The sequence below is a fragment of the Mustela putorius genome, unplaced genomic scaffold, assembly GCF_011764305.1.
Source record: "Mustela putorius furo isolate JIRA1106 unplaced genomic scaffold, ASM1176430v1.1 tig00000224_pilon_pilon_pilon, whole genome shotgun sequence".
Classification (NCBI taxonomy): domain Eukaryota; kingdom Metazoa; phylum Chordata; class Mammalia; order Carnivora; family Mustelidae; genus Mustela; species Mustela putorius.
The window spans coordinates 31,409,779-31,436,127 of NW_025421321.1; the positions used below are offsets into that span (position 1 = coordinate 31,409,779).

The window sequence follows — 26,349 nt, forward strand, 5'->3', positions numbered from 1 at the left end:
AATTTTTAAATTTTTTAAATAAACATATAATGTATTATTAGCCCCATGGGTACAGGTCTGTGACTCGCCAGGTTTACACACTTCACAGCACTCACCATAGCACATACCCTCCCCAGTGTCCATAACCCCACCACTCTCTCCCTAACCCTCTTCCCCTGGTCACCCTCCGTTTGTTTTGTGACAGTAAGAGTCTCTTATGGTTTGTCTCCCTCCCGATCCCATCTTGCTTCATTTATTCTTTTCCCACCCCCCAAACCCCCTACGTTGCATCTCTACTTCCTCATATCAGGGAGATCATATGGTAGTTGTCTTTCTCCTGTTGACTTATTTTGCTAAGCATAATACCCTGTAGTTCCATCCATGTCATCACAAATGGCAAGATTTCATTTCTTTTGATGGCTGCATAGTATTCCATTGTATATATATACCACATCTTCGTTATCCATTCATCTGTTGATGGACATCTAGATTCTTTCCATAGTTTGGCTGTTGTGGGCATTGCTGCTATAAACATTTGAGTGCACATCCCCCTTCAGAGTACTACATTTGTATCTTTAGGGTAAATACCCAGTAGTGCAATTGCTGGGTCATAAGGTAGTTCTATTTTCAACTTTCTGAGGAACCTCGGAACCTCCATGCTGTTTTCCAGAGTGTTTGCGCCAGCTTGCATTCCCACCAACAGTGTAGGAGGGTTCTCCTTTCTTTGCATAGGATGTATTTTTTTAAAAAATATTTTATTTATTTGACAGAGAGAATGAGAGAATGCGCACTCACACAGACAGGGAGAGCAGCAGGCAGAGCAGTAGGCAAAGGAGGGAGAGAAGTAGGCTCCCTGCTGAGCAGAGAGCCCAATGCAGGGCTCTGTCCCAGGATACGGAGATCACTATCTGAGCCAAAGGCAGATGCTTACCCGACTAAGCCTTTCAGGTGCCCCTGGGATGTCTTGAATGAATGGAGATATCTAGGAAAGTTTGACTGGGACCATATGTCTGGAGTCTCAATTCTGTTTCAAGAATGTATTGGCTGCAGTGTCCAAAATGGGTACTTCACTCACATGTATGGTGCCTGGGCTAGCGGCCGACTAGCATCACTTACTCTATGCTAACAGTCTTATAATGCTTGAATTTCTTATGTGACATCTGGCTTCTACCAGAACAAGTTTTTCCAAAGGGGCAGGTGGAAGCTGAAAGGCTATGACCTAGCCTACAGAGTCCTATAAACTAATCAAATTATAAAGAGCAGCCAGATTGAAGAAGGAAGGAGTAGGTTCCATTTCTTCATGAAGAATGGCAGGTATGCACATACAGGACAGAAAGGAGCAAAAACGGTGTGTATTTCTGAAGATTTCTAAAAATTAAACTTCTTATTTTGAGATAATTCACAGGCAGTTGTAGGAAATAATAGAGATCCTGTGTAACCTTTACTGTTTCTTCCTATAGTAACATCTTGAAAAGCTGGAGTACAGTGTCACAGTCAGAATACTGACACTGATAATAGTCAAAATACAGAACATTTCTGGAGATGAGGGAGGGAGAGAAACCATAAGAGACCCTTAATCTCAGGAAACAAACTAAGGGTTGCTGTGGGAGGGATAAGGTGGTGGGTGATGGACATTGGGGAGGGTATTTGCTGTGGTAAGAGCTGTGAATTGTGTAAGACTGATGATTCACAGACCTGTAACCCTGAAGCAAATAACATTATATATAAATAGCATTAATTAATCATAATAAATTAACATATAAATAACATTATATGTTAATAAAAACATAAAAATAAAATAAAATATATGGAGGAAACAAAAAAAAATTCTGTCACAACATGGATCCTTGTGTGTAACTATACCTGTGTTCTTGTCATTTCCACCCTTCCTTAACCCTGGATAAACACCAACCTGTTCTTCATAGCTATAATTTTGTCATTTCAAGAATATTGACTAATACATATAACCCTTTGGGGATTGGCTTTTTTTCACTCAACACCCTTCTGTGGAGATTTTTACAGGTTGTTGTATATATAAATTTTCATTCCTTTTTATTGGGGAGTAGTATTTTATGGTATGGGTGTACCACTGTTTGTTTAACCATTCGCTCATTGAAATACATTTTTCCTGTGTTGAGTCTTTCAGTCTATAAACAAGTATGTCTCTTCATTTATTTGGATCATCTTTGATTTCTTTCATCAGCATTGTGTAGTTTTCAACATATAGGTTCTTTAAATATTTTCTTCAATTTATACCTAAGTATTTCATTTTTAAATCAATTATAAATGGTATTTTGTTTTTAATTTTAGTGTGCAGAGAAATATAATTCACATATGTATGTTTATTTTGTGTCCTGTGTCCTTGCTAATCTCAAATATTAATTCGAGGAGTGCTTTTTGTAGATTTTTTGGAATTTTTTTTACATAGATAATCCTGTCACTTGCAGAGAGTACATTTGACAAGAGTTTTTACTTTTTCCTTTCCAATCTGTATGCCTTTTATTTCTTTTTCTTGCCTTATTGCACTCTCTAGAACTTCCACACTATGTTGAGTAAGAGTGGTGAGAGTGGATATTCTTGCCTTATTTTTAATCTTAGGGAGAATGCATTTAGAATTTTACCATTTAGTATAATGTTAGCTATAGGTTTTTTTGTAGATGCTCTTTATAAAGTTTATGAAGTTCCACTCTATTCCTGTTTTTATCATGAATGGGTGTTATATTTCAGTTGCTTTTTCTGTACCAGTTAATATGATTTGTAATTCTTCTTTAGGCTGTTAATATTGGTGGATTATATTGATTGATTTTCAGGTTTTGAAACAGTTTGGCGGTCCTGGAATAAACCTCATATGTGTAAATTTCCTTTTATATATTGCTGAATTATATTTGATATTATTAGGGAGTATTTGCAGGGGGGGATATTCATTTCTAGTTTTCTTTTTTTCTACTGTCTTTGTCTGGTTTTGGTACCAGGGTAATACTAGCTTCATAATCAAGTTGGGAAGTGTCTCTTTCCTATTATTGGAAGAGATTGTAGAATTGGTGTTTACTAATCTTTACATGTGAAAAGGGTCAGGAGATATCTTTTTGGAGAATTTTTAAATTATGAATTTAATTTTCATAATAGTTACTAGGTCTATTCATATTATCTTTTCATATTGGGTTGGTTATGGTGGTTTGTGGGTTTTGTTTTTTTGTTTTTTGTGAAAGTTGTCCATTTCATTGGAATTATCAAATTTGTATGTGTAGAGTTGGTTGTCATAGTCCTTTATTATCATTTTCATGTTTGCATGGTCTGTAGTGATATCCCTGGTAGCATTCCTCATACTGGTAATTTGTATCCTCTTTCTTTTTTTCTGTCAGCCATGCTACAAGTTTGTCAACTTTATTGATCTTTTTGAAGAACTAGGACTTTGTTTTGTTGGTTTTTCTGTTATCTGTTTCATTGATTTTTGCTCTTAATTTCCTTCCTTCTGCTTGGTTTTAGTCTGTTTGCTCTTCTAAGTTCTTGATGGAGAAACTGAAATTGTTGATTTGAGATTTTTTATTCTTTTTGTATGCATTCAGTGCTACAAATTTCTTAGCACTTCTTTAGCTGTGTTGTACTATATATATATGTAGTTTCCTTTTGACATATCGTATCTTTTTATTTTTGTCAAGACTTCCTCTTTGAACAAGTTACTATTTACATGTGTGTTGTTTAGTTTGCAAGTGGGAGATTTTTTTTTTAAGGTTTTATTTATTTTGTCAGAAGTAGGGAGGAAAATAGATAGCAAGCACAAGCAAGGGGAGGAGGAGGCAGAGGGAGAAGCAGGCTCCCCGCTGAGCAGGATCCTGATGGAGAACTTGGTCCCAGGCGCAGGACTTGATCCCAGGACACATGGGATCATGACCTGAGCTGAAGGCAGATGCTTAACTGACTGAGCCACCCAGGTGTCCTGCAAGTGGGGAGCTTTTTCAGGTATTTTTCTGTTACTGATTTCTAGTTGATTTCACTGTGACCAGAGAAAATACTTTGTCTGGTTTAAATTCTTGTAAGTTTGTTGAGGTTTGTGTTATGTCTCAGGATATGGTTTATCTTGGTATACATTCTGTGGGCATTTGAGAAGAATTTATATTCTGTTCTTTTTGGGTATTCTCTAAATGTTGATTGGATTTTGTTGGTTGATGTTGAGTTCTTCTAGAACCTTGTTGAATTTGTCTAGTTTTTCTGTCAGTTGTTGAGAGAGGGATATTGATACTTCCACTATAATTGTAGATTTATCTGTTTCTCTTTTCTGTTCTATTAGTTTTTGTCTCATTTATTTATCAGCTTGGTTTTGGGGGTATACACATTGAGTATTGTGTGTCTCTTTGGTAGGTTTACCTTTTAATCATTATATAATGTCCTTCTCTGTGTCTGGTAATTTTCTATGCTCTGAAATCTCCTTTTCTGATACTAATATAGCCTTTCCTTTGGTTAATGTTTGCTTCATAAGTTTCTTTCCATTTTTTTATTTTGAATTTGCTTATATTACTACATTTAATGGAGTTTCTTGTAGGTAGCTTATAATTGAGTTGTATTTTTTAATCCTCTGGGCCAATGTCTACCTTTTAATTTATGTATTTAAACCATTTTATAAGTTATGATATGTGAGGCCTGATGTCTACCATTTTAGCTTTTGGTTTTTGTTTTTCATTTCTCTGTTTTCTTTTCCCAGTTTTTACTGTGGGATTCTTAAACAGTTTTTTGTGGGGGGCGCCTGGGTGGCTCAGTGGGTTAAAGCCTCTGCCTTCGGCTCAGGTCATGATCCCAGGGTCCTGGGATCGAGCCCTGTGTCGGGCTCTCTGCTCAGTGGGAAGCCTGTCCCCCCCCACCCCCCCACCTGCCTCTCTGCCTAATTGTGATCTCTGTCAAATAAATAAATTAAAAAACAAAACAAAACCCAAAATCCCAAAACAGGGTTTTGCAATTCCATTTCAATTTATCTATAGTATTTTTGGGTATATCTCTTTTTTTTTTTTTTTAAAGATTTTATTTATTTATTTGAGAGAGAGACAGTGAGAGAGAACATGAGTGAGGAGAAGGTCTGAGGGAGAAGCAGACTCCACATGGAGCTGGGAGCCTGATGTGGGACTCGATCCCGGGACTCCAGGATCATGACCTGAGCCGAAGGCAGTCGTCCAACCAACTGAGCCACCCAGGCGCCCCTGAGTATATCTCTTTGTCGTAACTTTTTTTAAGTGGCTGCTCCAGTTATTACATTGTATACACAAAATTTATCACTCCCAACCAGCAGTGAGGCATTCCCCCCACTTTCCTCTGGGTTGGTGTCAGAGGAGACGGAGTAGAGAGTCAGTACTTCATTATTACTCAGTAATGTTGAGAACTCCCACCCCTGCCCTGTAACAATGAGACACCCTCCCCGTCTTGTGTCAGTGGAGGTCAATAGAGAACCTCATTACTGCTGGATGGGAGTGAGAGTCCAGGTTCCTTTTGTGGTCTCCCCTGACACCATGGGTGGATAAAGAAATTATACTCTTTGGCAGAGATAAAAATCCTGGCTCTCTGCTTGGCTTCCTTTGATACTACCTTGGTGGGCATCTTGTTAGTCTCAGGAAAGAGGAAGTCTAGATATCCCCTTTGGCCTTTGCTTACATAGTTGAGGGTGTTACAGATTTTCTGTGGTGTTCAGCTGGTGTAGAATGGTTATTTTCTAAAAGCTTTTGGTCTTGTGAGACTGCCTCTTTCTTGGTCCTTTTATTTTATTTGGGACTTTTTTTTTTTTTAAGATTTTATTTATTTATTTGACAGGCAAAGATCACAAGTAGGCAGAGAGGCAGGCAGAGAGAGGTGGAAGCAGGCTCCCTGCTGAGCAGAGAGCCCAATGCAGGGCTTGGTCCCAGGACCCCAGGACCTCAAGATCATGACCTGGGCTGAAGGCAGAGACTTTAACCCACTGAGCCACCCTGGCGCCCCTTATTTGGGACTTTTTAAATGTGAATGTATTGGTATTTTGGAGTTGCTGGTTTCTTCAGCTCCAAGTCTGGCTTATTTGAGTAATTCCCTAGCTGGCCTGCCACATTCTCTCCATCCTTCAAAGTCTTCTTAAGTTTTATCTATAATATAATATTGTTAGTATTAGTTATACTGAGTGGGAGGAATAGGGAGAATTATACCTGCTCCATCTTTCTAGAAGTGGAAGTCTAGTGCTCTGATGATTTTTTAGCCTGACCTCCTGTTTATTTGTGTTACCATTTATGAGGTTGCCTGATTAATCAACACATAATTAAGAACAGTGTTCCTGACCCAGATTATATGAATGGTGCTTGAGCTGCTTGATAATTGCAAAAATAAACTTTATATACACAGTCTGTAAGTATTTTTAAGTCCACAAAGATGATCTGTCAGCGTGTAGTTACTGAGCACAAATGAGTAGGAATTAAAGGAGACCTGGAGAGCAAGTGGCTAGTAGAGATTGATAGAGGAGAACATTATGAACAATCTCTTTACTTTCCTGAAATCTTCAATATTCTTGCTTCCTTTTTATGATGTTAAGTATTGGATGGAGAAGAAAAGTGATTGAAGTTAAATTCATCAGAGTAGAAGTCACAAAGGCAAATAGTGATATATTTAACTAGTTATTAAATACTTTTAATATTAAGAAAGCTATAGACAAAATTCAAAGGCTATCAGCAAACTGGGGAAAATATGTCAATAAGAAAGATTATCATACTAGTAGAAAAACTGGCAAAGGAAATGAGTAAGTTTTTCGTGAAAGAAGAAATAGAAATGACTAGTAATAACACTGAAATATTTCCCCCTTATATAAGGAAAGTAGCTTTATTTCTTGTAATTACATAAATAATACATATTCATTATAAAAAATTCAGATATTAAAGAGTAGTACAAGGAAAAATTTAAAATCAGAAGATAACCACCATAAACTTGGTGGTGATCATTCTTGCATTTGACTCATTCTGCATATACATCCATACCATTTAATTAAATGTTCTATGTGGATGTAAAAAAACATATATGTATGTGTGTGTATATATATACACACCCACACACACACAGATACACACACACAGAAACACAGACATGCATGTGCGCGCGCGCACACACACACACACATTGTTTCTGCTGAGGTAGGTGTCTAAATTTATCTTGCTGCCTCATTTGCTTACTCATCTTTAAATGTGAACTCATATTTTTTCCTCCTTGATTTGTGGAACTCCTGAGAGTCTGAGTTGGGGATTCTTTCCTCCAGTGATATTTTTCTGGAATCTGGCAGTGTAACTGACTTGGGACCACAACAGCTCTCTTCAGAAGAGCCAGGCAAAAAGTGGAAGCATCAGTTTCAGCTCTGTCACTTTGCATGTGGCCTCAACTATAGTATCTCAGTTGTAGTGCTGGTATTGACTTTGCCCTCAAGGCATTACTTGTTTTCCAGGTCTTTGTAGATTGAAACTCCAATTTCCATATCAACTAGACTCATGATTTGTATCCTTCATCTTCACTTTTTTTTTTTTTAAGTGATTAGTAGGGGCAGTTGAGGGTGTGGTCTTTAGAGAATTCCCCTACTTTAGGGAGCCCAGCAATATGTTTAAAACACACTGTATATTTTCCAGAGTCTACTTCTTTCACAATGGAAGGACCTTTTAGTTTATCTAGTCTGCCATAATATCAGAAGTAGCAGACTTAAGAATGTGATATTGCCTTTCCATTTGTCTAGATTTGTTTTATGTGCTTCAGTAAGATTTTACAATTTTCATATTTATGAAAGAATGATTATACTTGCTGTTGGTTGTAGTATGGGATCATTTTGATTCTTTTTGCTTGTAGGAATATAAATTAGTATGACCTTCCAGAATGGAGGTTTGGCAGTATGTCTCAAAACCCTTAAAGATGTGCTTTGACCCTACAATTCTATTTCTAGAAATTTATCCTAAGAATATATATATACTCAAGGGTTTGTGTAAATGTTCATCTCTAAGGAAATTTATTTTATGTTCTTTAAATTAATAAAAAAACTTGATGATATTAATGTCTACAGTTGGGGAATTGGTTAAATTGTGGTGCTAGCTGTATTAAGAAATACATTGTGGCCATTAAAGTGTGGAAGAATACTAATTACATTTAAAAAGTTCATGATATGTTAGATTAAAAAATATTAGATATATTGCAAAATAATACTACAGTCTGATTTTAATTTTCTTGAAGTATAGTTTTATATATATTAATTACTAAATCATTTTACTATCTTAGTAATAAGAAAAAGAGGGAACTCTTGGTTTTTAGATTGGTCTGTGTAGGTAGTGAAGCATAGGAACATGTAATAGGCTGTTTAAATCACCATAGCAAGATTTAGACTCCTGATAAGTAACACTGGATGATAGAAGACAAAGGAGCACATGACTTCAAAGTCATTAGGGAAATGATTTGACTCTTAGAATTCTCTCCTCACCTAAGCTTTAAAATTAACTACAAATGCTGATTCATTAAAATTCAGCTCCAAAAACACCTTTGGAAACTCTGCTCTGATGCTGGGGTTGGAACTGTGCAAGTTATATTTTTCAGACTATGTTAGTTGACTTACTCTCAGTTTCTACCATTAGGAGATAGGCAAGAAGAGAGAAGACTGACTTCCTACCTGTTTTCTTGATACTCTGACCCAGTGTTAGGCCCACAATGGCATTTCATGTCAGCAGCAACAATGGGTTCCATCCTCCACTTTCTTTTAATATTTTCAGAACTGTCCTCATTTTGAGTTACCAGTAAAAACAAGGCAGTGCTCCCTCAGGGCTGAGCTATAATCCCTAGTGGTGCTCCTTTGAGCTCTTAGGTTTTGATAGCGCCAACCTGTTACTGTTTATTCCTGTGGCACTAGAGAAGTAGCTGCTTAGTGCAGGTATTATTACCTCTGGGTTACTTTTTTGTTCTTTTAGTCCATTATCACATGTTTGAACAATTAGTAATTTAAATTACTGCTGTTAATATAACCTAGTGGAGTTTTGTTTTTCTGACTGGATTATGATAAAATCACCCACTCTTAACTTCCTTAGAGAATTACTTGAGGGGTGCCTGGGTGGCTCAGTGGGTTAAAGCCTCTGCCTTAGGCTCAGGTCATGATCCCAGGGTCCTGGGATGGAGCCCCGCATCAAGCCCCACATGGGACTCTCTGCTCAGCAGGGAGCCTGCTTCTTCCTCTCTGCCTGCCTCTCTGCCTACTTCTGATCTCTGTCAAGTAAATAACTAAAATCTTAAAAAAAAAAAATTACTTGAGGATATATTCTAATAAACCAAAAAACCCTCAAGAAATAAAAAGCCCTGGGCACCTGGGTGGCTCAGTTGGTTAAAGCCTCTGCTTTCGGCTCAGGTCATGATCCCAGGGTCCTGGGATCTCGCCCCGCATGGGGCTCTTTGCCCAGCAGGGAGCCTGCTTTCCCCTCTCTCACTGCCTGCCTCTCTGCCTACTTGTGATCTCTCTCTGTCAAATAAATAAATAAAATCTTTAAAAAATAAAAAATAAAAAAATAAAAGAAATAAAAAGTCGTGGGCTCTAAGAAAACAAGAAATTTCCAATAACATAAAACAGTATAGGTTTGGACTGAAGTGTTTTCATTCTCATTAGTTTCCATGAATTGTTTATGTTCTTCTTTAATTTCCTGGTTGATCCAGTTATTCTTTAACAGGATGATCTTTAACTTCCAAGTGTTTGAATTCCTTCCAAATTTTTTCTTGTGATTGAATTCCAGGTTCAAGGCATTGTGGTCTGATAACATGGAGGGAATATATCTTAACTCTGTGACATAGTATGTGGTCTATTTTGGAGAAGTTACGTGTGCATTTGAGTAGAATGAGTATTCTTTTGTTTAGGATGGAATGTTCTGTATATATCTACAAAGTCCATCTGGTTCAATGTGTCATTCAAAGCTCTTGTTTCTTAGTTGATCTTCTGTTTACATGATCTCTCCAATGCTGATAGTGGAGTGTTAAAATCTGCTATTAATGTATTATTGTCAATCTGATTCTTTATTTTGATTAACAGCTGGCTTATGTAGTTTGTTGCTCCTGTGTTGGGGGCATAAATATTTAAAATTGTTAGATTTTCTTGTTCGATAGACCTTTTAAGAATGATAAAATTGTCCCTCTGGATCTCTTACTGCAGACTTTGATTTAAATTCTAATTTGTCTAATATTAGAATTGCTTCTTTTGAGAGCCGTTGGCATGATAAATGGTTCTCCATCGCCTCACCTTCAGTCTGGAGGTTTCTTTAGGTTCAAAATGAGTCTCTTGTAGGTAGCATATGAATGTGTCCTCTCTTTGTATCCAATGTGCAACCCTGTTTATTCACCATGACCAAGTGGGATTTGTTCCTGGGATACAAGGGTGGTTCAACATTTGCAAATCAAGAACGTGATAGAGCACATTAACAAAAGGAAAGACAAGAACCATATGAGTCTGTCAATTGATGCTGAAAAAGCATTTGACAAAATATAGCATCCATTCCTGATTAAAACTCTTCAGAGTATAGGGATAGATGGAACATTCCTCAATATCATAAAAATCATCTATGAAAAGCCCACAGCAAATATCATTATTAATGGGGAAAAGCTGAGAGCTTTCCCTTAAGGTATATATCTACAACAAGAATGCCCACTATCACTACTATTATTCAACATAGTGCTAGAAGTCCTAGCCTCCACGGTCAGACAACAAAAAGAAATAAAAGGCATCCAGATTAACAAAGAAGTCAAACTCTGTCTCTTTGCAGATGATGTACTTTATGTGGAAAACCCAAAAGACTCCCTCAGGTTATTAGAGCTCATACAGCAATTCAGCAATGTGGCAGGATCCAAAATCAGTGCACAGAAATCAGTTGCTTTTCTGTACACCAACAATGTAACTGTAGAAAGAGAAATGAAAGAATCAGTTACATAGGAATATTTGAGATTATTATATTGTTTTTCTGTTATTTTGCTAATATAGTGAGCTACATTGACTGGTTTTTGGATGTTAGGTAATCCTACATTTCTAGGGTAAACCCCACTTGATACGATCTGTTATCCCTTTAATACTTTGTTAGATGCAGTTTGCCAGATTTTGGTTGGTATTTTTATATCTGTGTTCATGAAAATTATTATTCTGTAGTGTTTTCTTTTTGTTTTTGTTTTCTTGTGAAGTCTTTGCCTGGTTTTGGTATCAGGAGAATGCTGAATGAGTGAGAAATAATTACTCTTTGTTTAGTTTTTGTAAGAGTTTGTATGGGATTGGTAGTCTTTTTTATCATATTTTTTTAATGAAAAAAATATTTTTAGTGTAGTTGACACATGTTCCATTATTTTCAGGTGTGCAGCATAGTGATTCAGCTTCTCTGTAAGTCACGTTGTGCTTACCACAGTGCAGCCACCATCTGTCACCATACGCTACTATCACAGTATCATTGACTATATTCCCTATGCTATGTCTTTGCCCATTTTTTTTTTTTTAAGATTTTATTTATTTGACAGAGAGAAATCACAAGTAGATGGAGAGGCAGGCAGAGAGAGAGAGAGGGAAGCAGGCTCCCTGCTGAGCAGAGAGCCCGACGAGGGACTCGATCCCAGGACCCTGAGATCATGACCTGAGCCAAAGGCAGTGGCTTAACCCACTGAGTCACCCAGTCGCCCTCTTTGCCCATTTTTTAACTAGATTTTTTTTGTTGTTGTGGGTTTTGTTGTTGAATTGTAGGAGTTCTTTGTATATTCAGGATAAATGATTTGCAAATGCTTTCTTTTATTCTGTAGATTGCCTTTTTACTCTGTTTATAATATCCTTCCATGTAAAAAAGTTTTTAATTATAATGAAGTCCTACTTAGCTTTTTCTTTTGTTGCCTGTGTATTTGTTATATTTAAGAAGTCATTGCCAAATCTAAAGTCATGAAGCTTTAGCCTTATATTTTCTTCTGACTTTTCTAGTTTTAGCTCTTACATTTGGGTTTTGGGTCCATTTGAGTTACTTTTTATATATCGTATAAGGTCAGGGTAAAGCCAATTTTTGAGGACTTCTAATACTACCTGGCCAGATAGAGGAGGGTGAGCCTGCAAAGAGGAAGAAATATACAAGTGTCAGTATTGTTAAGAGGTCAGATAAGATGAGGATCCCCAAAAATGTTTATTACATTTAGTAACATGAGGACACAGAAAGAAAAAAGTGCAAGTCATGTTCTTGGAGCAATGACTGATCTAATTTATATACAGCATACAATGTAGTAAATTAGATTAGAAGATTTGTAGAGGTCAAATTGAGAAGGACTTTGAGTTAGAATTTTAGTCCTTGGGCAACAGTAAGGCATACAAAATAATGGAATAATAATTCTTTTGGAGAGGAAAGAGTCTGGTATCTTTCTTTATTTTTTAAAAATTGAGTTCCTTCCTAGTAAGCAAGGTGTATGAGAGGTCATGAGGTCCACAGGAACTAGTTCTTCCTGGTTGGTGCTTACCTTTGGCTTTAGAAACAAATAACACTTCTCTTGACTATTGGATATATGTAACATACCCAGCTTCTTGCTGATGCTACAGCTGGAAATAGCTCAGCTCTGTTTCTCTTTAGCCATGACTAGACTGTATTGAACTGGGTTATTTTAAGCTGTGGGCCAGACTGCCGATTGATAGATGTTATTTATGTATCTAAAAGCTGTCAAGAAGTGCTGTTATTTCAGTTTTCCTGTGCAGAAACTAGTTCTGAGTGTTTTCTTCAACCTTGGGGCTGTTTATCTGGAAGCAAGCTACTGGGTATGCCTCAATATAAGGTGATCCTGAAAATAAAACATTTTATCTACCCCCAGTCCCTGTTTATCATCATCAGCATTTTCCTAATTAGAAGGTCCATTAAAACTTTTTCTTAAAAAATAAACAACAAACAAACTTTTTCTTTTTTTTTTTTTTTTTGCTAGCTAATAGGGATAGAGGTGGAAATAGATATCAACTTGTATTTGATATAATAATTTAACCATATATAATGTCACAGTATATAAAATAAACTTAAATGTATATAAAAATGTAATACATTCCACCAGATTTCTTAAACAGTTTTCTTGAGATACGAATTTTAAAAAGATACTAATTTATTTGTTGATTTTTAAATTTTGTTTTTTATAATTTCAGGTATATAAAGTTGCAAAAGTGGTACAAAGTATTCTCATACTCTTCTGGTTGCTTTATTTGCTTTATCATTCCCTGTGTGTGTAAATATATCTACTTATGCATATATATACATTTTTTCTGACTCATTTGAGAACAAATTATGATGTGATGACTCTATATTTCTAAATCCTTCGATGTATATTTCTTAAAGACACAGTTTCTTATATAAATATAACACAATCATCAAAATCTGGAAATTAGTGCCAGTTAAATACTATGATCTGTAGACATTATTCATATTTCACCAATTTTCCCAATTATATTCTTTTAACAAAAGAAAAAAAATTTCTGATTCAATTTAAGAGCACATGTTGCATTTAGTCATGATGCTTTTTATAAAGTATTTCTTTTTTCAAACTCTGTTCTTGTCTTTGACATCAGTATCTTCATCCTTATTGGAGCTACTTTTTGAGTCATCTAGACTAATTTTCGAGAGCTTATTATTTCACTTCAGCCTCTCTCTTTGAGATGCAGACTCTGATTCCAATTATAGTAATGTCATTGGAAACATTATCCCAGGCTGCAACTAATTGACATTAAATAATGAAACATTAAAACACTTATTGTTCTCATTGACTATGTATGTTTGCATTTGGATTTCTACATGGTAGTATTTTACTACTTTTATTATAATTTTTTAAATAAAAAGCTTGTTAATAGTGACATTCTCTCTGTATCTTAAAAATCATTCTTCTAAGAAGAATTACTAGATTGATTAAATATTCTTTAATCCTTTAAACCTATTTAAATGTATTGTTTGTAGAGCCACCTAAGTATTTAAAATTAATACTGATTGGGTTTATTTTGAGCTGATGTGTCTTCTCTAAATAGTATTTCATTAAAAAATAATTAAAAGAGTTGTAAGGATGTAAATAGGCAATTTTTTCCTTTAAAAAAAAAAGGCTTTCACTTTACATTAAGGCACATACAGTAATTCTCTATCCTGTTAGTCACATGCCAGACTCTAGAGGGTGCTTAAATTTTACTCATTACTGTGTGGCAGAGTCTTGGAGAGAAATCTCCACAAAGGACTTGGGTCACAGTACTTTTGGCATGTGGGATAATAAATAATTTTAAATATTCACTAATTGTTAAATGTCCTATATGATTTTTTTAAAGTTCTTTTGTGATTACCATTATTAGATTAAACTTTATATAGAGAGGGCATCAAGATAGCCAAAAATTAACTTTATAGTGAAGCAGATTAATTTACAACAACCAGAAATGAAATTTCTAATTTGAAGAAAAAGTTTGGACAGTCCTGAGAGGCAAAGATAAAATCATAGACCAAATTATATGCACTTGTATTCCTTATGAAAGGTCAAATAGCAGTCTTAAAAACAAATCTAACTTTCATGCCTGGATAATGTTTTCATAGGTTGGATGTTATAAACATAATGTGAAGTTTGTGACTAATGTAGCTAATTTCTACAAACACGTGAAAATCTATTCTTTTAAATAAGTATTGTACTTTCAAGTCTAACCTCTCAAAGATGTTAATTCTGTTTGGAAAATCTTTGAGATTCACTATAGAGACTGCAGTGTATTTGTCAGTAAAGATAGTAGATTAGGAGCATGGACTCTGATGCCAAACTGCCAAACTTAGTTTCTACTTACTGTTTAGAGTCACCTTGGCAAAGCTTTTTAAACTTATTTATGCCTTAGTTTCCTTATTTGTAAAATAGGGATATTAATATCTGTTCAGATTGTGAGGCAGGTTGTACAGGCAGGTTGTAAATGACACCTTCTGGTGTTGGGCAGTGCAGCACTTTATTACCTATTTGTGGGGTTTTTGTCAGTTTTAAATGAGTTGGTATATATAGGGCACTTAAAACACTGTCTCAAACACATTATATGCTATGCAAGTATATGCTGCTCTTCTTTTTAAAAATGTCCTCATGGTGGTGAATCTTTTAAGGATAGGTTATTATTCTTGGCAGTGCGTAATTTGGAGTCCCTTTTGTGAATAAGGAGGATCTTCAAAGTAATGTTTATATTTTTGTAGCATATAACCATTTAGCATTTGTTGAACCCTTTCTTGCCTTTATTCTTACTAATCCTATTTAAACTCTTAAAAATTTACCCCTTTAAAAGTGTACAGTTCAGTGGTTTTTAGTATATTCAGAGAGTTAAGCATATATCATTACTATCTAGTTCAAAATATTTTCATCACCCGAAAAAGAAATCCTGTTCCTCTTAATAGTCACCACTGTCTTTTTCGAGTCCCTTTCTAAGTCTCTGGCAATCATGAATCTACTTTTGTTTCTATGCATTTGGCTATTATGGTCATTAATGGTCATAAATGAAGTTACACTGTAAGTGACCTTTGTTGTCTGGCTTATTTCACTTAGTGTAATGCTTTCTAGGTTCATCCATGTTGTAACATGTATCCGTATGTCATTCCTTTGTATGGCTGAATAATATCCCATTGAATGGATAATAATACCACATTTTGTTTATCCATTCATCAATTTGTGGGCATTTCAGTTGTTTTCATTTTTTGGCTGTTTTGAATAATGTTGCCATCAACATTCATGTACAACTTTTTGGGTATATATATATCTAGGAGTAAAATTACTCGATCTTATGGTAAGACTATGTTTAACTTTTTGAAGAATTCCCAAGCTTTTCCACAGCAGATGTACCTTTTTATAATTCCACTAGCATTGTGTAAGGGTTCCATTTTCATCATATCTTTGCGAGTACTTACTATCTTTTTTTTTGAATATTAACTTCTCAGTGTGGGTATGAATGCTATTTCATTGCTCAATAACATACTTTCACTTTTTAAAAAACCTTTTTTTTTACTTTGGACTTCACTAGCTTCTTAATGTGATAAGTGAGGAGTTAGCTGTTTTACCACCTCCTCCCTGAAGCAACTTAACCCTTCCTTTTCACTATCCTTTCTGTTTTCCAGTCAGCTTTACAAGAGTTAGATCAGAATTCATTGTTATGACCTAGTATTGTTTGCAGCTGAGCACTGTGGTATTATCACATTTCCTTTCTTTTGATTTTTCTTGTGTTAAAATACAGTAGGGTGGGGTGTTTTTTTTTTTTTTTTTTTTTTTTTTTTTTGCCCTTTTCCCTCCTGTGTCTGTGATTATTATTCCTAAATTTTTCTGTCAGCTTCTCAAAATTCCTCAGAACATTTTTTAGCCATCAGGGAAATTCAAATCAAAACCACATTGAGATACCACCTTATGCCAGTTAGAATGGCAAACATTAATAAGCAAGAAACAACAAATGTTGGAGAGGTTGTATAGAAAGGGGAAGTTCCTCTTACACTATTGGCAGGAATGCTAGTTGGTGCAGCCACTTTGGAAAACAGTGTAGAGGTTCCTCAAAAAGTTAAAAAAAGAGCTACCCTGTGACCTGGCAATTGCACTACTGGGTATTTACCCTAAAGATACAGATGTAGTGAAAAGAAGGGCCATATGTACCCCAGTGTTCATAGCAGCAATGTTCACAATAGCCAAACTGTGGAAAGGACCAAGATGCCCTTCAACAGACAAATGGATAAAGAAGATGTGATCCATATATACAATGGAATATTTACTCAGCCATCAGGAGGTATGAATACCCAACTTTTGCATCAGCATGGATGGGACTGGAGGAGATTATGCTAAGTGAAATAAGTCAAGCAGGGAAAGTCAATTATCATAAAGTTTCACCTACTTGTAGACCATAAAGAATAGCATGGAGGATATTAGGAGAAGGAAGGGAACAGTGAAGGGGAAGAACTGGAGGGGGAGATGAACAATGAGAGACTGTGGACTCTGAAAAACAAACTGAGGGTTTTAGAAGGGAGGGGAGTAGGGGGATGGATGAGCCTGATGGGTGTATTAAGAAGGGCACGTATTACATGGAGCACTGGATGTTATACATAAACAATGCATCATGGAACACTACATCAGAAACCAGTGATGTACTGTATGGTGACTAACATAACATAATAAAAAGAAAAAACTCCTCAGAACATTGGTGATTCATTAGTTCCTCTTTCCCCCAGAGTCCCCTGGAGTTCTGCTCCACTTGCAATTTTTTTTTGGTAGGCCTGTGACATTGGTTACAAATTGCAACTTCTTTTAAAACTGTCATCCTGGGGTGCCTAGGTGGCTCAGTGGGTTAAGCCTCTGCCTTAGGCTTGGGTCATGATCTTGGGGTCCTGGGATCGAGTGCCTGCTCAGCAGGGAGCCTGCTTCCCCCTCTCTCTCTGTCTGCCTCTCTGCCTACTAGTGATCTCTCTCTCTTTCTGTCAAATAAATAAATAAAATCTTTAAAAAAATAAAGCTGTCATCCTGGGAGATTAGTCAGATACTTAACCTCTGGAATGATCTGAATTTCTTGAAATGAGGTTTATTCCAAAGGGCCTATAAGAAAAGAAGCAGTAAATAATATGCTAAATTAAAAGAAGTGGTGTGGGTGATTTCTGTAAAACGATAAAATAGGAGGGAAGATTAATATTACAGACATGATACAGTACTGGTTTCTTAAAATTCTATTTGTCTCAGAAATAATTTTGTATTAAAAAATGATAAACACTTCGTACTTTTGAATAGTATAGCAAAAAGAGAAATATATATATATATATGTATTTTATTTGTATTTAAAAAGTGTACTCAAAAGTGTTAAAAAGTGTACTCAATTCAAGTGTGCCAAACCACATCTCCTCAGTTCGACTGGTGCTGTCTCTAAATACTGATATATAGGTATTAGAAATTCCTGTCAGCAGAAGTCCATGGGCATCACCAGTTAAATGTTTTTCACCAAAAGAAATCACTCTGTGAAAATGTTTTAAAGATAGTAGGAAGATGCAAAAATATAATTTTAAAAAAGTTTTTATTTAAGTGACAAAGATTTAGATCTCGTATTATTAGAATTATCCTTTAATTTTTACAGAAAAGAAATATATCCTATTTATGAGTACTTTGTCTTGTATAATTTTCTTCCTATTGAGTTAATTATTACAGCTTCCTAAATAACTCTTGTGAAGTAAGCATAAAGGAATATAATTAACTGGCGCTACAGCAGTTATAGTACAATAGGAGGCAGATGTACCTACTGAAGGATAAAAATAATTACTTGAGAAATAGTAAAGTTAGAGTACTTCTGTGATAAGACAATTTCTCCCTTTTTGTTTCAATATTCATGGCATCCCACCATGAAATGTTCAGCTATGTCTAAGAGCCCTTTCCCCTAAAAGAATAACCTTGTTATTTGGTGAAGTGGCTATTCACATTAACTACAGGATTAATATTTTGAGCTCTCTTTCTCATTGTAAACACATCTTGGATTCTGTAGTGGCAGAAATTTGTACTTTTGTGTTCTAAAGACTTTTGGTTCCTTATTTTTAATCTGGGAAAAGCTCAGGGACTTAAGTATTAATTACTAAGTTTTGAGTTTCAGCTGCCTTTTATCTTTGGAAGCATCAGTTTCATATAAATGAAAACTGGTAGGACATAGAAAGGCTAAATTGGGTCTCAGTACTTTACAATGTAAACTTAGTACAAGATAGCAACTGTTTTTGGGATGCCTGGGTAGCTCAGTTGGTTAAGCTGCTGCCTTTGGCTCAGGCCATGATTCCAGGGTCCTGGGATCAAGTCCCTTGTTGGGCTCCTTCCTCAGTAGGGAGCCTGCTTCTCTCTCCACCTTTGCCTGCCACTCTGCTTGCTTGTGCGCTCACTTGCTCTCTCTCTCTCTGACAAATAAATAAATAAAAAATCTTTGTTAAAAAAAAAAAAAGATAGCAACTGTTTTATTGTTGTGTATATGTGCGTTTTTAAATTACTGAATTTTCTAGAATGTTGAGGAGTTATTATAGCAGACACACCCAGAAATCCAAGTGGTTTAACCTAATAGTTTACTTCTTGCTTGCTTCTCAGTCTAGAGAGGTTATTCCAGAAGCCCAGACACCTTTTATATTAAGACTGTGCCTTCCCCTGCATTCTGGAATCCTCTCCATTCAACTGGCGTGGAGAAGGCATACTTGTTTATTATCCATTTTACTCTAGCAGTGACACCAACAACTTCTCACATTCCACTGGTAAGAAGTATCATGTGACTCCATTTCAATGTCATCATGGTGGTGGAGGTGGTGGTCGTGGTCGGAGTGCAGTAGAGGGGCTTCTTGCAACACTATGCTTTGGACAGGGAGCATGAATCTTTGGTGGTCAGTTTACTATTTTGCTAAAAAATATTACCCTGCTGCTAAAAACTATGAATATGAAGATATTCATTCTGTTACTTAAAGTTAATAATATTAGCTAGCTCTAGATTATGGGAAAACAGGAGGCAAGTGATTTCATGCCATAAATTCTTTACCCTATTCCTGAATTTTCTCATTTTGTTTTAAACCACCAAATATTTACTAAGTTGTAGTCATTTAATCTTACAGTTATTGAACCATTGTATTTTAGAACTAGCTGAGATCTTGGTCATTTCCTCATTTTATAAATTCGGGAATAGGCTCAGAGAAATGGAGACACATTCTGAAGGTCACTCAGGGCCAGAACTAGGAGAAATGTTTCCTCTCTGCTGGTTTCTCTCCACCATACTGTGTCACCTTGAAAGGGTCTTCTTTTACAAATTCATATCTCCTGGATTAATGCAGATTACTTCCTCTGATTTCTTTCCTTTCAGTACCATCCTAAGGTACTTACCCTGGAGAAAGGGGAATTTTAATTGATGTAGAGGAGAAAGAGTGATCTGAAAAGTATTTGTGGTATTGTTATTGTTTGGACCATAGTGGAGTGGCAAGGTGAAGTTTAAGAAATTGTTTAACCCTGTTCATACTTAATTCTAAACTTAAAAGGGTTGTTTTATTTTAGACAACCCCCCCACATTTAAATAGCTCTCCAGCATAAAATAAGGTATATCTTTATACTTTGTAGAAAATTAAGAAAAGTATATTTTTTAAATGATACATAATTTTACTTTCTAATAGTGGCCACAGTTAGCATTTTGAGATATTTCTTCCTGGTATCTTCTTCCATTATAGAGTATACAAAAAAAAATTAATCTGTATTAAATAAACTTAACATGATATCCTAAGCATGGTCCTATGCTTGTCAGTGTTGTTAAAAAATATATTTAGTGGCTTTATAATTTGTGGTAGACAGATGTACTGTATTAGTCACTCATCTGTTGTTGGATTTTATATTTAAGATGTCATAAATTACAGGTTTTTAAATAAGTCTTAGTGGTTGGGCAGGCTCTTTTTGTCCGTGTATCTATTTTCTGAGATATATATAAGTAGATCCTTCTCTGAATGTTTTTTTGTGTTCTCTGTGTTCCGCAGGTTTGTGCTAGAAATGGGGTACTTTTATTTACTTGCTTGTCTCTCCACTGGTTTGTAAACTTTTAGAGGATCAAGGTTTATCTTTTTCATCTTTGTATCTCCATTGCTCAGCACAGTGCCAGGAACATAATAGGAACATAATATAATATAATATATTATATTATATTATATATATAATATATATTTGTAATTAAAAAAATTTTAAAAATGTATCTTTACATTACTAGTGGCAAAGAGGAAGGCAGGAAATTTAGCTTCAGAACAAAGAAAGATACAGCTTACTCTTTCATACTCTGGTTCATTGTAGCTCTCTTATAGTCTCCTTTTTCCACTCCTTATTCCCCTCATTCCTACTCTTTAGTTATAGTATCAAGACCATAGTTTAAGACAAGTCTTGCCACCTTCACATTCAACTTATTCTTGTTCCTTTTTAAGGACTCTGAGGGTAAGTTAGAGGTGTTAAATTTAATTTTTAAAAAATTTTTAATTTGTGTTGTGAAGTTTTCTTCCCTGAATAAACCCACCAAAAGACTTCAGCTTTTTTAATGGAACCCTTTAAATAGATTTCAAAGAAAGGGCATCTGTGTGTACATTCTATGTGCTTGTATATAGAATGTTTGCATATGTAATTATATATGTTTGTGTATTTATATGTCTGTGTTTGTATTATGTGTAAGCCTCCTGGTTACTTAACTTAGGGGATGAGGTAGAAATGTTAAATAGGTGATTGTTGAATTCTCCATGAAACCTGAGTTCTATCAAATTGTGTTGACTTTTTTGGTAGAAAGTTGTATAATTTTAGCTTCTTCGGTAGTTAGATAACACTCTCACAGTACTCTGTCCCTGGCTTCTTGTGTGCACAAATGTAAATATTTAATGGTTCTTTTCTAGTACAGCACAGATGCTTAAAATATTCATTGTGGTCAGCTAATTGTGTGGTAATTGGTACTGTTCTATTGAGAACAGTAAGTCACAGCACCTTTCTTTATTTTAGAACACTGCCGCATGTTGCCCATGATAATGCAAAGGTGGACTAATTTCTAGTAAAGATCTTTTAAAAATGAAAAATGGGACATGACTTAGAAGCACAAAAAGTTTAATTGTCTCTGGGAGTATTCTCAGATAAGTCATCTATGTTTTATTTACATTCTTGGAACTTCAGGCATTTAGGTTAGGAGACCACCCTTCCTAATTTTTTATGGTAAAATGTTTTCCTGTTCTGAAACACTGAGATCAGGATGGTTGAGAGGAGGGAGGTGCCAAGAAGCTGAGTTAGAAGAAGGGAACAGTCAGGTAGCCTGGATGATGGCTTAGGACGATGGGGTTGGGGTCGGGGCGAAGGGGGAGATACCCCACTGCTGGCATAACATATGCCTCATTAGTGTTTGAAGTCAGGAGGTACAGGGATTGCTTATCAATTTCCCTGTAAAATAGCAGTTCTCAACTTTGCATATTAGAATTACCTGTAGGAATTTTTTAAAAAAAATCTGCACGTGATGCCAATTAAATCAGATTCTCCATGAGTGGAACCTAAGCATCAGTATTTTTAAAAGCTTCCCAGGAGTTTCCCATGTGCAGCCAAAGTGCAAATCCCTGTAAAATTCCAGTAAGCTGTAGAAAGGATGTATTATATAGCTACTGGCTGTAGTTGGACCTCATTAATTATAATTAACCAGTTGGGAATTCCCGTTGGAAACTCAAGATTGATTCGGTAGCAAATGTTCATTGAACCTCAACTTTGTACCAAATTCTTATTAATTGCTAGGAATATAAAGATGAGATATGACTGATAAAGAATTGCAATCTAGTGGAGGAGATAGAAATAATTAAAATGTAATATAGGGCATATTGAATATTTTGGTAGAGGTGTTTTTAAGGTATTACTGGAAATGCAGTAGTAGGAGTAGTTAACTCTGCCTGAGTTGTGGAACATGGAATGGGGTAGAAGTGAAATGAGAAGTAGTCAAGGTTTCACAGAGGAAGTGATGAATTAAGAGTTTATCAGGTGGAAAAAGGAAGAAAGAGGAAGTTTTTGTAAGAAAGGTAGTACCACCCTGTTATGAGGAAGTTGAGAGGCAACGTGGGGGGTTTGGTGGGTACAAAAAGAATAAATGAAAAAAGATGGGATCAGAAGGGAGACAAACCATATAGACTCTTAAACTCACAAAACAAACTGAGGATTGGGGGGGGGGTTGGGTAGGTGGGTAGGGAGGTTAGGTTATGGTCATTGGGGAAGGTATGTGCTATGGTGAGTGCTGTGAAGTGTAAACCTGGTGATTCACAGACCTGTTCCCCTGGGGCTAGTAATACATTATATGTTAATTAAAAAATTAGAAAGGTAGTACCATGCAAAGATGTGGAGAGGTTGAAGGAGTATATGTTCAGATATTTGTAGCTAGAGAAGTAGATTAGGGTCATGTGGTAAAGTGCCTTATAAACAACATTCAGGAATATGGATGTTATCTTGCATGCCAGGTTGTCATAGGGTCAAATGTGTACAGGGTCTAAATAGAAGCTGGTCAGGTGTGAAGCAGTTGATAGTGGAGTCTCTAGTAATCCGGTCAGCATAGACCTTGTTTAGAAGCATTTAAGTAAAAACTTTTAAAAAATTTAAATTCAAAGTAAAACAAAACAGAATACTATTATGGTGAAATGAATCTGTCACATTCAACCTGCAAGGATCAGTTTGTAGTATCTTCAGTATAAAAGATGACTAATAGGATAAAAAACAAGGAAAAGCTGTAAGATTTTATAGCATTTCTAAAGAACTACCGTAGAAATATAATTAAGAATCGGGGTTGCCTGGAGATGTGGGGCTGAGATCATGACGAAAAGGTTAGTGTAGTAATCTAGGTAAAATTTCCAGCAAGCCATAAATACTTTCAAACAGGGTAGCTTACATTTGACTCATTTCCTTTACTGTTAAGCTACCAGCATTGATCATACCTTGTTCCCAATTCCCTCTTTTATTACTTTACCGCTCCCCACCTTCATTGTCATTTGTTCTGTTCTGCTTCTGTGTTGAACAACCTTTTGTTTGTTTCTGCACTGGTTCACATTCTTAGGTTAACATTCTGATATTTCATAGAAACTTTCTTCTATTTCATTTGCAATTTAGCTCCTCTGCATCTGGTCATTGCTCCTAACATCTCACTGTGGGAAGACTCAACCAAAGCAAGCTACTGGTTTTAGTTTACATTTGTTGTCTAATTTAATGCCTGACACTCAGAACTAAGCTTAGTATTAGATGGAGAACCACCTTTTTTTCTATTTATTTGATCCTGGTTATTATCACTGTGAGAAACATTGTGCATTTGTTTAGATGGCTCCCTAGTCAAAACAGTTTTATTATTAGAACCTTCCTCCTGTTTTTGGTCTAGCTCTTCATTGGATTCTACCACCTAAAATGAACAAGCATTAACATTTTACAGTTTTCGTGTTGCTTTTTGCATCCTACTGCTTCTGTTATTTAACTGGGATCTATGCATGGTCTTCATATGTGTATGTATGGTCTTCACATGTGTAAAATCGTTTCTTTTTTCCTTTTTCCCCCATTCTGCAAATATTTATTGATTATCTGCTTTTTGCCAGGAAGTGTCTAAAAACCATTTCTTAAATGATGGTTTAGCCAGTGTAAAAATTCTAAGGGTGATAGCTATTTTCCCTTTGCAACTTGAAGATCATTAGCTTTATTGTCTTTTGGGCTCTGTTGCAGCTAATGAGAAGTTGCTTTCAGTCTAGGATTCTTCTGTTGGTAACCTGTCTTGTCTTTTACGGTTTTTCTCTTTATTCTTTCTGCTTTGTAGTATCTAGATATTACATTTATTTTCTAATTATCCTATTCATTAATATATACTTTCTTTTTAAAATTTAAATTCAATTAGCCAACATATAGTACATCATTAGTTTTTAATATGTACTTTTTGTCTAAGGACTCTTGCAATCTGGAGCATTCTTAGCCTTCTCTCTTCAGTATTTTCTTTGCCATTTCCACTGTTCTGAACTTCTAGCATTTCTGTTAGGTGTGTGTACTTCTCAATTTGTCTTTTATATTTGTTTTAAAACATTTTTATCACTTTATTTTTCTGTGCTGCGTTCTGGGTCAGTTCCTCAGTACTTTTTAATTGGACAGCTCTCTTTGGACAAGTTAATGGTGAATCACTGGGTAAGGAGTTTATGGCTGGTACTCTTATATAGGGGTGTGTGTGTGTTTAATTAAATGATCAGGTCATCTGGTGACAGGGATTTTTGGGTAAAATAAGTGAGACATAGAAAGTGGTGAAGGTCATCAAGAAGAATGTATCATTAATTTCTTAGTTAAAAAGCTTTTATCTGGGGCGCCTGGGTGGCTCAGTGGTTTAAGCCACTGCCTTCGGCTCAGGTCATGATCCCAGGGTCCTGGGATCGAGTCCCGCATCGGGCTCTCTGCTCAGCAGGGAGCCTGCTTCCTCCTCTCTCTCTCTGCCTGCCTCTCTGCCTACTTGTTATCTCTCGTCAAATAAATAAATAAATTCTTAAAAAAAAATCTATAAAAAAGCTTTTATCTAAGATTTTAAAATCAATTTTATTTATTTATTTAATTTTTACTTTTTTTAAAGATTTTATGGACATTGGGAAGGTATGTGATATGGTGAGTGCTGTGAAGTGTGTAAGCCTGACTTCACAAACCTGTACCCCTGGGGCAAGTAATACATTATATGATAATAATAATAATAATAATAATAATTTATTTTATTTATTTATTTGACACAGAGAGAGCAAGAGCACGCACAGGCAGGGGGAGCAGCAGGCAGAGGGAGAGGGAGAAGCAGGCTCCCTGCTAAGCAGGGAGCCTGATGTGGGGCTTGGTCCCAGGACCATGGGATCATGACCCGAACTGAAGGCAGACGTTCAAAAGACTGAGCCACCCAGGCATCCTTATCTAAGATTTTTAAAAGTAAAAATTTAAGGAAAATAACTGATAAGCATAATCTTGATGTTTTCCCTCAACACTAAAGAGAACTTAGCTGTATTAGCTGAAAACAGGTTTTTTGTTTGTTTTTTACTTTATATTAGCAGAAGGTAAAGATGAGAGGTCTGAGAGTTAAAAGACCTGTGTTTCAGACTTGGTTCTGCCAGAGCTTTTGATTAGTTATTTTGCCTGTTCTTTAAATTTATAAAATAGAAATAAGAATATATATCTTACATATTTTTTAGTATTGTGTTGTTTTTATGGATTATTGAGATGATTGATTATAAAAATGTTTTTAAAACCACAAACTTTGTTCATAAGATAAGAGATGCAAAAGTAGTGTAATCCATAGATTAAATTACTTTGGAAGTGCCATTTTTATGAATGTGTTATTGGTATGGCATTCATTTTTAGTGAAGATGTATGTGTGCTTTTCTTTTTAAAATAGTTACCAATTCTAAGTATTTTATTTTGCTTGGTTTGTGCCAATGAATTATCTTGCCAAAGGATTTTTAGAAAAACATGTGGATAAAATATTAGTAATTTAAATTACCTTATATTTGTATTCAGCATTTACTATATTTGAATAATTTACAGAGATTTATTATAAGAATAACTTCTCTATGTTATCTGAAGTAGATGACATTTTTGTCCTTTTAAAGACACTAGAACCAAACTTTATTAATTTGGAATAAATTACTTTAATTACGCTTTTTCTTTTTCCCACTTGACAGGCAACCAGATAAACTGGTGGTAGTTTGGACAAGAAGAAGTCGAAGGAAGTCTTCTAAGGTTTGTCTCTTTCCTGAATTTCTTACCCAAATGTTGCATTTAACTTTTAGTGAAATTATGAAGCTTCTCTGGTCCCAATGTAGAATATCTTAAAATATTACTGGGTATTTTGAGTTATTTCCAATTATCAGTCTTCTAAAAAATGACTGATCAGGCATT

At 35.5% G+C, this 26,349-nt stretch overlaps 1 protein-coding gene across 12 annotated transcripts in view; it reads left to right on the forward strand.

Moving 5' to 3' along the window:
* Positions 1-26,349, forward strand: part of EHBP1 (EH domain binding protein 1) — a 360,247-nt gene that overhangs the window by 57,543 nt on the left and 276,355 nt on the right. For all 12 annotated transcript variants that reach the window (XM_004742041.2, XM_004742042.2, XM_045077893.1 and 9 more), the window contains exon 3: positions 26,133-26,190. In XM_004742041.2, the coding sequence (XP_004742098.1) occupies positions 26,133-26,190 (58 nt within the window). The remainder of the gene's footprint in view (positions 1-26,132; positions 26,191-26,349) is intronic.